Raw genomic sequence first — 11,182 nt, 5'->3', positions numbered from 1 at the left:
TTCTTTATCTACATACAGATTTCTCAGGAGGCAGATAAGGTGGTCTGGTATTCCCATCTCTTGAAGAATTTGCCAGTTTGTTGTCATCCACACAGTCAAAGGTATTGGTGTAGTCAATAAAGCAGAAGTAGATGTTTTTCTGGAACTCTTCTTGCTTTTTTGATGATTAAACGGATGTTGGCAGGTTGATTTCTGGTTCCTCTGCCTTTTCTAAATCCAGCTTGAACATCTGGAAATTCACAGTTCATGTATGGTTGAAACCTGGCTTGGAGAATTTTGAGTGTTACTTTGCTAGTGTGTGAGATGAGTGCAATTGTGCAGTAGTTTGAACATTCTTTGGCATTGCCTTTCTTTGGGATTGGAATGAAAATGGACCTTTTCCAGTCCTGTGGCCACTGCTGAGTTTTCCAAACTTGCTGGCATATTGAATGCAGCACTTTCACAGCATTATCTTTTAAGATTTGAAATAGCTCAACTGGAATTCCATCACCTCCACTAGCTTTGTTCATAGTGATGCTTCCTAAGACCCACTTGACTTCGCATTCCAGGATGTCTGGCTCTAGTTGAATGATCAGACCATCCTGGTTATCTGTGTCATGACAATCTTTTTTGTCTAGTTCTTCTATGTATTCTTGCCACCTCTTCTTAATATCTTCTGCCTCTGTTAGGTCAATACCATTTCTGTCCCTTATTGTATGCATATTTGCAAGGAATGTTCCCTTGGTATCTCTAATTTTCTTGAAGAGATCTCTAGTCTTTCACATTGTATTGTTTTCCTCTATTTCTTTGCACTGATCACTGAGGAAGGCTTTCTTATCTCTCCTTGCTATTCTTTGGAACTCTACATTCAAATGGGAATATCTTTCCTTCTCTCCTTTGCCTTTCACTTCTCTTCTTTTCTCAGCTATTTGTAAGGCCTCCTCAGACAGCCATTTTGCCTTTTTGCATTTCTTTTTCTTGGGGATGGTCTTGATCACTGCCTCCTTACAATGTCACGAACCTCCGTCCATAGTTCTTCAAGCACTCTGTCTATCAGATCTAATCCCTTGAATCTATCTGTCACTTCCACTGTATAATCGTAAGTAATTTGATTTAGGTCATACCTGAATGGTCTAGTGGTTTTCTCTACTTTCTTCAATTGAAGTCTGAATTTTGCAATACGGAGTTCATGATCTGAGTCACAGTCAGCTCCTGGTCTTGTTTTTGCTGACTGTATAGAGCTTCTCCATCTTTGGCTGCAAAGAATATAATCAATCTGATTTCAGTGTTGACCATCTGGTGATGTCCATGTGTACAGTCTTCTCTTGTGTTGTTGGAAGAGAGTTTGCTATGACCAGTGCATTCTCTTGGCAAAACTCTGTTAGCCTTTCCCCCTGCTTCATTTTGTACTCCAAGGTCAAATTTGCCTGTTACTGCAGTTATCTCTTGACTTCCTGCTTTTGCATTTCAGTCCCATATAATGAAAAAGACATCTTTTTTGGGGTGTTAGTTCTAGAAGATCCTAAAGGTCTTCAGAGAACCGTTCAACTTCAGCTTCTTCAGCATTGCTGGTTGGGACATAGACTTGGATTGCCATGATATTGAATGGTTTGCCTTGGAAATGAACAGAGATCATTGTGTCATTTTTGAGGTTACATCCAAGTACTGCATTTTGGACTCTTTTGTTGACTATGTGGGCTACTCCTGTATCTTAGTTCTTCCCAAATTATGGAAAGTGTTCTTTTATGCTTTTTGTCCATTTTGTCATACTTCTTCCTTTCTTTCAAGTCCACATGTCACAGTCTTAAACTGAGCAAATATCACTCCTAATTTTTCCTCTTATGGGTTCCAAGTATCATCCCCCACTCCCTTGAATGACATGGTGGCCTATGGAAAGAGTCCTATAGGCCAGTATTTTTCAAACTATAATGTGTGTGCAAAGCATATTGTCACAATGCAGATTCTGATTGGCTTGTTTTTATCAAGCTTTGTGAGCTACTTGTATATTTTAGAGATTAATCTTTTGTCCATTGCTTCATTTGCAGATATTTTCTCCCATTCTGAAGGCTGTCATCTTGTTTATGATTTCCTTTGGCTGTGCAAAAAGCTTTTAAGTTTAATTAGGTCCTATTTGTTTATTTTTGTTTTTGTTTTCATTACTCTAGGAAGTGGGTCATAAAAGATCTTTCTGTGGCTTATGTCAAAGAGTGTTCTTCTTATGTTTTCCTCTAAGAGTTTTATAGTGTCCGGTCTTACATTTACATCTTTAAACCATTTTGAGTTTATTTGTGTGTGTATAGTGTTAGATACTGTTCTAATTTCAGTCTTTTACATGCAACTGTCCAGATTTCCCAGCACCTCTTATTAAAGAGGCTGTCTTTTCTCCATTGTATCTTCTTGCATCCTTTGTCATAGCAGTTATATTCCAACTTCAAAAAAAAAAAAAAATGTCAAAATGCAGGTTCCACTTCAGCACTCTGGACAGCTCCCAGTGTTGCTGGTCAGGGGACCATGTTGAGGATCAAGGCATTGGTCATCACAGTGATTTCATCTCTCATCTTGTCCTCTCTAGCACTGGCTTGCTACCACAAAACTTTTTAGACGTATAAGAAAAAATATCTGTTGCTTACCACTCCCAAGAGTACATGTTTTAAATAATAACTAGGAAAAACCTAAACTGTTTATTCCAACACTGCCGACAGAAGTCATAAATCTGAGCCAGTTGTACTAAAGAAGTGTAATTTCAGCTTGGCTTTGGGTACCTGTGTTGAGAAAACAGAATCTTCTACCCAAAAGTTCTCTGTTTTTTTAAGCCAGTGTGTTCTAATTCCTGGTTTCTTGACCAATGGATGAAATTTTTATTTCAGAGTTTGGGGGGGAAAAATATAATCCCTTCTGTATGCCTTCAGACACCCCCGCTAGGCATAGTTAAGTCCCAGGAAGTGGCGAAGGATTAGACCTGTGCATCTCAGTGACTGGGTATAAAATAACAATTTGTATCTTCGTTATCTGATTTCCAAAGGCTAATAAGCAGTGTTTTTCCAGTGACAATGAACAAAACTCAACCTCAGATGAGACGGGCTCACCGCTTCTCAATGGTTTGCCTGCTCTTCCTGTTGGGGTTCTTTACTCCTCAGAATCAACAAAGAAAGCTCATTTGTTTCACTTTGTGAAAACTCTTCATTTTTCCCTCAGACTTTCCATTTCACGCTGTGTGAATTTTATTAAGATCTCTTTCACAGAAGCTAAGTGCTGGCTCTATGGGGCCCTAAGGGCTGGCAGTTGCAGCCTCTGTAATTTCTAAAGCCTCTTGAGACATTTCTTTTCTACTGAAACTCCTCGGAGAATCACAGAGAAGAATCTAAAATCTTTTCGGTGCTGGAAGATGGGGGTTGGCCTCATGAGTATTTCATGCAAATCTTTTGGTGTTATAGCCTGAAAACAACAACATGGCCATCCTGTTAATATCCAGTCTGTGAACTGGAACATCATATTGATCCTCAGTGCCTCTTTCTGAAGGCTGCCAACTATTTTTAAAAGCTGGTTTAAAATATTAATTTTTTTTATTTTAGAATTAGTCTTTATTAATAAAATATATCCATAATCTTGCTGCCTGAGGAACTGTCAGTGGTTTTATTCCAAGAAAAAATTGTTTTAAAGGTGCATGAGTGCTAAGACGTTTCAGTCATGTCCTACTCTTTGCGACATGAGGGTCTAGAGCCCACCAGGCTCCTCTCTCCATGGGATTTCCCAGCCAAGAATACTGGAGTGGGTTTCCACTTCCTCCTCCAGGGGACCTTCCTGACCCAGGGATCAAACTCGTGTCTCTTAAGTCCCCTGCATTGGCAAGTGGGTTCTTTACCACTAGCACCACCTAGGAAAGCCCATTTTAAAAAGTAATCATAGTTAAATAATAGAAAAGGAATTTGTATTCTGATTTTTTTCCTCTTGAATTTACACTGTAAGAATTTTAAGGAGTTCCCTGGTGGCCAGGTGGTTAGGATTCTGTGCTTTCACTGCTGTGGTCCAGGTTGAATCTCTGGTTAGGGAACTGAGATCTCACAAGCCACACGGCATGGTTGAAAGAAGAAATAGAGTTTCAATGTTATTACGTGCTTTCATAAATGACATGATAATAGCTTTGTAATAGTCCATCAGATAAAAATATTATATTTAAACCAACAGATTCTCTGCGGTGGATATTGAGATTAGTGTCATATTTTCTCTATGATGAAAATAATAATAACCAACATTTTTGAGCACTTAATACATGCTAAATGACACTAAAAATATTGTATCATCTCTTAACTGTCATAATGATCTTATGACATGTGTATTATAATTTTTTCCTGCTGGAGATGTTGAAAGGAGGGTTGGCTTGCTCAAGGTCACACTGCTGGTAAGTGGCTAAGCGAAGATGCAAACAAATATTCTTATATCCATGTTGAGTCTCCTCTCTGCCATGTTGTCTCTTAGTATATACTGAGATTTACGTAAGGATTCTTCAGTTTGAATAAAAGCTTCAACCTATGTATGCAGATCCTTAAAGTCTGCTCCTTGGTTCCTGCTGCAATGAGTATAAAATTGCTGATTTTCATTCTTAAGATTTCAAGCACTATCAAGTCATAGGAGATAGTGCTGTGATATCAATGCAAAGGTTCTTAAAGCAACAATTTGTTTTTATTCTTTAAATATTGGTAAGACATGCACTGTCATAACTGAAATTGCTTTTACACTGCTGTGAACACTTCATCTTTAAAATTACAAATGTGCGTGGATATTCACTCTGAGTTTCACTCTCATGCTCCATTTATAGGCGCATTGGTTGGTTAACTGGCTGGCTGGCTGGTTGGTTGGTTGGTTTGGCCCAGGATGAATCTGCTTCACTCATGCCTGTGTGGGTCAAGGCGGAGGGGATTACAGGGCGAGGAGAACTGTTACGCACTTGAGCACATGAAGACCCATCTCTTTCCCTGTCTCTGTTCTCACAGAATGTGTGACACAGGAGAAGGACTGTTCACTTTTCAAACAAGGGAAGGAGAAATGATCTATCAGAAGGTCCATTCTGCGACACTGGCCATAGCTGAGCAGCATGAGAGATTAATGCTAGAAATGGAGCAGAAGGCCCGGGTAAGGCCCCTTCCTTGGTAACCTAAGAGCTTGGAAATGAATGTCACTGAGCTCCAATGCGCATCGTGTATATGTGGGTCCATTCAGGGCAGCGCCCCAGTGTCCACCCCCACCCCGGCCCTGAGAGCCTGTCCCAATTACCGAACCTCATCTCTCGAATATTCTATTCAGTGTATGACAAAGCAGCTGTTTGTGGCCGCTGCAGGGAGCCATGCACTTTGTGTATGTACCTGTGACCTGTTGCCATGGTTACCTGAAGAGGGATGGCGTGCTCGGAGAGTCAGACAGGGAGCGGCACCCTCTGCATATCTCCACACGTAGCCGGACAATCAGAGATGCGAGTGTAGACCCACAATAACGAGGAAAACAGGTTTCTACCAGAAAGCGTGCCATTTTTCTTTCTGTCTTTGTATTTATTTTAGATTCTCTGAAACTCCTAGCTCTTTCTGTCCATGTTTCAGAGCCAATACTAAAATGTTTGCAGAAGGTGCTTATACTGTTTACCAGGTGTCTATTATCCTGTCCTGGAACTATACTGTAGTTTCAAGGTCAAGCTTAGAAATAATTTCATAAAGAATCTGAAATAGCAAATTTTACAAGTATCTGAAAAACAGTATAAGCTTTACTACTAACTTCTTTGAAAAGCAAACAAAAGAATTATTATTGGTCATTGATCATCAAAAGAGATCAATATTGTCTTTCCGCAGAATTTATAGGGATGCATTAGAACCCATCTATGAGAAGACAAAAGTGGAGTTTTGAGAGCTAGGTGGGTCACTACCCAGAAAAATACTCATATTTCTATTCCATTAAAAGACTATGGGGCTTTCTATCTAGTATTATTTTATTTGGACTTTAAAAAATCTCAAATACATAATAACTTGAAATGTAAAATTATCTTTTAAATGTAAGAAGACAAAGTGGTTTAAGGAATGATTTTACATTATTCTTAATACATTTCAAATTTTGTCAATACTACATACACATTTTTGTCTCTCTATCCAAGATACGGTTTAAAGAGCCTTCCTAATATCTAAGGGTGGCAAATGCAAGTCAGGCTTCCATTTGGCCTTCAGTGAGAGGTGAACGAGTAGCTGGAACATAAAGAGGATTATTAATATAAGACTATGGGATTAATTGATGAAGTACCACCAGGACGTTGGTAGGATTTAGTCTTGAGAAAGATTTGGGTTAAATTTAAGTTATTTTAACAGTTATCTAATTAATACAACATTTTTCTAATGGCTTAAATTGGAAGAAAAAAAGTAACTACCAAATTTTGAATTATTTGAGAAACACAGTCATTATCAGACCATATTTACAATCTGCTGGTGTTCATTTTGAGCTAAAATGAACAACTGTGATGTCATTTTCTATTAGTCAGCAGGCATAGTTCTTTACTTCTGGTTGTTCTGAACAGGCAAAATGCTTATAAGTAGAGGCACTTAGTATTTTCATGAAGGAGAGTCCAGGAGCTCTTTCAAGCAACCGTAATTGTCTGTGGTAAGGACAGCCCTCAGTGTGCTGGCTTCCCATTCTGGTTCTACTCATGGGCTGTGTAATCTTGAGCAGCTCATTTAACCTCTAAATATTTCGTTTTCCTCTGTCTGTAAAATGGGGACATAATCATTCTACTTATTTGGTTGTAATGAGGTATCTGCGCATTAATACATATGAAGTGGTGAGAACAGACCTGGCACACAGGAGGTACCGTGAAAGGTTCATTATGATGATGATGATGATGTGGAGTAGTTTTGAGATCTGCAATGATGGTGAAGACATGATAGTTTTATTCCCAGCTGTAGCTAAGTAATATGTTCATCCCTTTCAAGTACACCTGACAAGCCTGTGCCAAAAGAATTGCAACACCAAATTTGATTCACCTTTGCCATTGATGTGGTTGTATTTTGTCTTATCCTGTGCCACTGAGAAGCAAGTCCAGGGAAGAGGAGGGAGGCTATTGCTGTAACGGGGATGGTGCAGATGGTCCACTGACTGAGCTCTCAGGCAGGGGAAGCCAGGATTGGGGTACACTGTAGATCTGGGTGCTCGGAGATGGAAGGGGAAGGGGACAGTATTAAAACAGCAGGCTCGGGACTTCTTCAGTTATCCAGTGGCTTAAACCGGGTGAAAAAGTGTGACTACCAACTTTCAAATTATTTGAGAACACAGGGGAAATTATTAAAGCCACATATTTAAACAATGGCACCTCTTGAATTTGTTTCCGTTTCACAGAGGTCATAAATTAGATAAAACACTCCAAGTTCTTCTAATTCTGTTGTCAAAAACGAAGGTGTTCCACTTTGCATGTGCAACAATTTCAAGGAAAGTTTTCATTGTTTCGGTGATAACAGCCATTCATCAAAACACATCTCAACGGTGCTTGCGTGGCTCTGCCCGTGGAGGGTGAGTGTAGGCTAACATCATCGTCAACAAGACCTCAAAGGCCCTGAAATAATTTAATTTTGTATTTCAATGGATCTGTTACATACATACACACACAATACTACACATACAAACACAAATAATATAAAAGAAATTTCTTGTTTTAAATTTGCTTTGTATGTTCTTAAGCTTTATAAATGCTATGAAATGTACACAGGGAAGGAGCTGATGAGAAGATATAAATGGAATTTTTTTTTCATTTATTTTTATTAGTTGGAGGCTAATTACTTTACAATATTGTAGTGGTTTTTGTCATACATTGACTTGAATATAAATGGAATTTTTAAAACACAGGTTTTTCCTGATAGCTTATCAAAAATAAGGAAAGAAAGAGGGATTGTCATTAGTCATTTCAAGCTTCGTAACAATGTCAGTGATTTAAAAGCAAAGAACCCCCCATAACAAAAATTACAGTTTGTCCTTTAAAAACATAGTGTCTGGAATGCTCCTGTTCTCAGTCATTCTTGCTTCCTGATCACCTGAAAAGCTCTGGGCACAATTTAAGGACAAACAGCATCAGTTATTGAAATACGAGCAAGATGGCAAACCACGTGTGATGCCTAAAAAACACCACTGGCAGGACTTAAAGGTGCTGCTGTCCAAAACTGTCACTTATGTGGTCTTCCTAAGCTCCAGTGGATGGAGAAAAACAGCAAGAGTCTCACATAGAATGTCCTTCCTAGAAAACAAATAGTTTTCTTTCACTAAGATCCATCATTTTACTTGCTCTTGTTACCAGAAATAAAAGCAAGTTAAAGTCACACATTTAACAAACTAGAAAGTTTTACTGTTCCCCAAACTGTAAGCCTTTTGAACAGTAAGCATTTAAAGACAAATGATCTTATTTCCCTTTTATAATGTAAGATGAAAAGAAATTTCTGGTGAGGAGGCAGCAGTGCCTGCCTCTCCAGCCACCCCATTAGCACATAGTAGGCCTGCCTTGGAGGAGGACAGTGGAGAGGGGAGAACGAAGCTGGTTTCAAGTACAAGTGACTTAGACTGCGACTCAGAGTTAGTGTATTTGCCCTTCCAGATTTATACATGATCACAGATCTTACCCAAGTATTGACTGCTACCAGCCTATGAAATAGTTCTTGTCTAAGTAGCTGTATGACCAAGGAAATGCTATTCCATGGCATGAATTCCGAGATGGGTATCTTTTTCACAGTTTAATGTCTCTCAAGTCAGATGAGAGTTAACGGTTTAATTAGCAGCACTGTTCTTTCCTAGTGCCCCATAAAATCATGTGTCTTTCTAATGATGGCATCCTAGAGTGTATAAGATACCATAATACTTGTCATAAGTATTCTGAAGACTCTAAACTGTTATTCCCAACTGTCACTAAATTCTATCTTTCAATTTCTTTCAAGTCCCTGCTTAATAAGGCGAGGAGTACCATGTGCCCATTTATGAATTTTGAAGAAATAAGCAAGCTTCCAGAATGGGACCTATCCTGGGCAGTTTGGCTTTCTTTTGAGTGACAGCATTCTTCATACCCGCATTTTACGTGAATCTCTATCAGCTATGGGGGAAAAAAAAAAAACTAGTTCTCCCATACTGAAAAGATGAAGAATTTGGAAGCAAGATAATCTTATGAGCTATAGACAGGAAAATGTTAACATTTTTTGCAATCTCTTTTCTAGGTTTACTCATAGAAGGTTATGAAATTCTATAAATTGTTTAAATGAGTGATTTATGATGGCAAATGGTATGTAACAACCAAATATAGGAATATCTGCATATGAATTCCTTCTCCAAAGTTCTATTCTTGACTCTCTTGCTCAGTGTTATCAATTATTAACCAGCAGACAAGAGCCTTCATTATTACTGACAATGACCGGTTCCCTGCTGGGAAACGCTGTTTGCATTTTTCTGAAATTTTCTTTTACTGATTGGCCGACACTGATTAAACTAACACAAGCTCAGTTAGAACAAATTATTATAGTTGATAACTAACGTGGGCCCATGTTCCTGATGTTTCAGAACACTAAAGGAAAATTAGTTTCTAAACAAAAACAAAGAAAATACTAATTTCTATCTGCAATAAATACACAAATGAGAGGGAAATGACAGGAAGGCAGTATATAATTTTTCTAATACATCGTGCTGAGACATAGCATGATGGTCAAAATTTTATTTAGATTGTGTGTTTTTTTCTCTTTGGAAGTTGCTGTGACTCTAGATGTCACTTAAAAAATGTATTATATATCATATATATGTATATAACATATAATCAACTTGATTACAATTCATAAGGTATAAGGAAAATTAATGTCTAACGTTTAAAAGTTCAACTGTGTTTAAAAGACACAATTTTGTTTCTTTTATTTATATTGCTAGAATAGAAAATAGTAGGGAAATCTACAAAAATCGTTCTTTTTTCCTTTCTTTAAACTATAGTAGTCTTACTTATTCAGAGGCATACAATCTGCTCTTGGCAATTACAGGAGTGTCGTTGTTGTTTCTTAACTGAGTCGTGTCCAACTCTTTTCGACCCTGGGAACTGTAGCCCACCAGGCTCCTCTGTCCGTGGGATTCTCCAGGCAAGAATACTGGAGTGGGTTGCCATTTCCTTCTCCAGATCTTTACAACCCAGGGATCAAACCCAAGTCTTCTGCTTGGCAGGCAGATTCTTTACCACTGAGCCACCAGGAAAGCCCCAATTACAAGTGTAATTTCCTTAAGAGAGAGAAAAAAAAAACAACCAGATTTCAAAAGTCAGTCAAAATGATTCAGCATACAAACATATAGGACATATATGCATACAACCCAAAGAATCAGACTGACCCCTCTTTGCGACAGTGCTGTGAAATGGGTGTGGGGGAGTAGGCCAGTAGGGGCAGTCTAGAATCTGAGAAATTGATGTAAGAATTGCATGAGAAGACCGTTAAGGCTACACTTAAAGAATGTGAGCATAGTTGTCAGTCCCTGGATGCACACACACGATGCGGAAGCCGCACAGCATGCTGGGTAACCAGGGAGACTCCAGGGAAAGACCAGCAGAGCCGTGTGACCTCCTGCAAGTCACTTACCTTCCTCTCCTTAAAAGAAGGAAGAAGGAGCAAGAGCACCCACTGCAGAGGTTTAGACTGCCACCTGGTCCTTAGTAAAAGCTCAATAATTAGGTAATTCATAACACGGCAAAAGGAACACCTTTCATTTTAAGTGGGTAAAATTTTATAACCACCACTAAAGTTTATCCCAGAATTCACTATATGCATACACTGGAAATTAATTACATACACGTATTACAGCCTCTGTATACTTCAAGATCAAATGACAGCAAAACTTTTATTTAAAACACCTATGAAATTTAATGTTTAATTAATCTTTTAATTTAATGTATTCATCATATTCCTTAGATTCAAAGAGTAGCTCTGTAAATGTATCTGCTTACAGATGATAGATAGATAAAGAATATATATTCTTAAAAGCATTACTGGGACTTCCCTGGTGGGCCTGTGATTAAGACTGTGAGCTCCCACTGCAGGAGTGTGGATCCCATCCCTGGTTGGGGAACTAAGATCTTGTGCTGCATGGCATGGCCTAAAATAAATAACAGATAAAATAAAACAACAACAACAAAATGCCATCAAAAAAAAAAAAGGAGGCAAAAGATGCAAGCTGA

General features: G+C 38.5%; 1 protein-coding gene across 1 annotated transcript in view; it reads left to right on the top strand.

The window, feature by feature from the left end:
• DOK6 (docking protein 6) overlaps window positions 1-11,182 on the top strand; it is a 388,678-nt gene that overhangs the window by 290,422 nt on the left and 87,074 nt on the right. Inside the window, exon 6 of the mRNA XM_043444411.1 lies at window positions 4,971-5,109. Coding sequence (XP_043300346.1) covers window positions 4,971-5,109 — 139 coding nt within the window. The remainder of the gene's footprint in view (window positions 1-4,970; window positions 5,110-11,182) is intronic.

Source organism: Cervus canadensis, chromosome 23 (assembly GCF_019320065.1).
Source record: "Cervus canadensis isolate Bull #8, Minnesota chromosome 23, ASM1932006v1, whole genome shotgun sequence".
Classification (NCBI taxonomy): Eukaryota; Metazoa; Chordata; class Mammalia; order Artiodactyla; family Cervidae; genus Cervus; species Cervus canadensis.
Note: the sequence above shows the minus strand (reverse complement) of the source record. Positions and strands in the feature narration are given on the sequence as shown.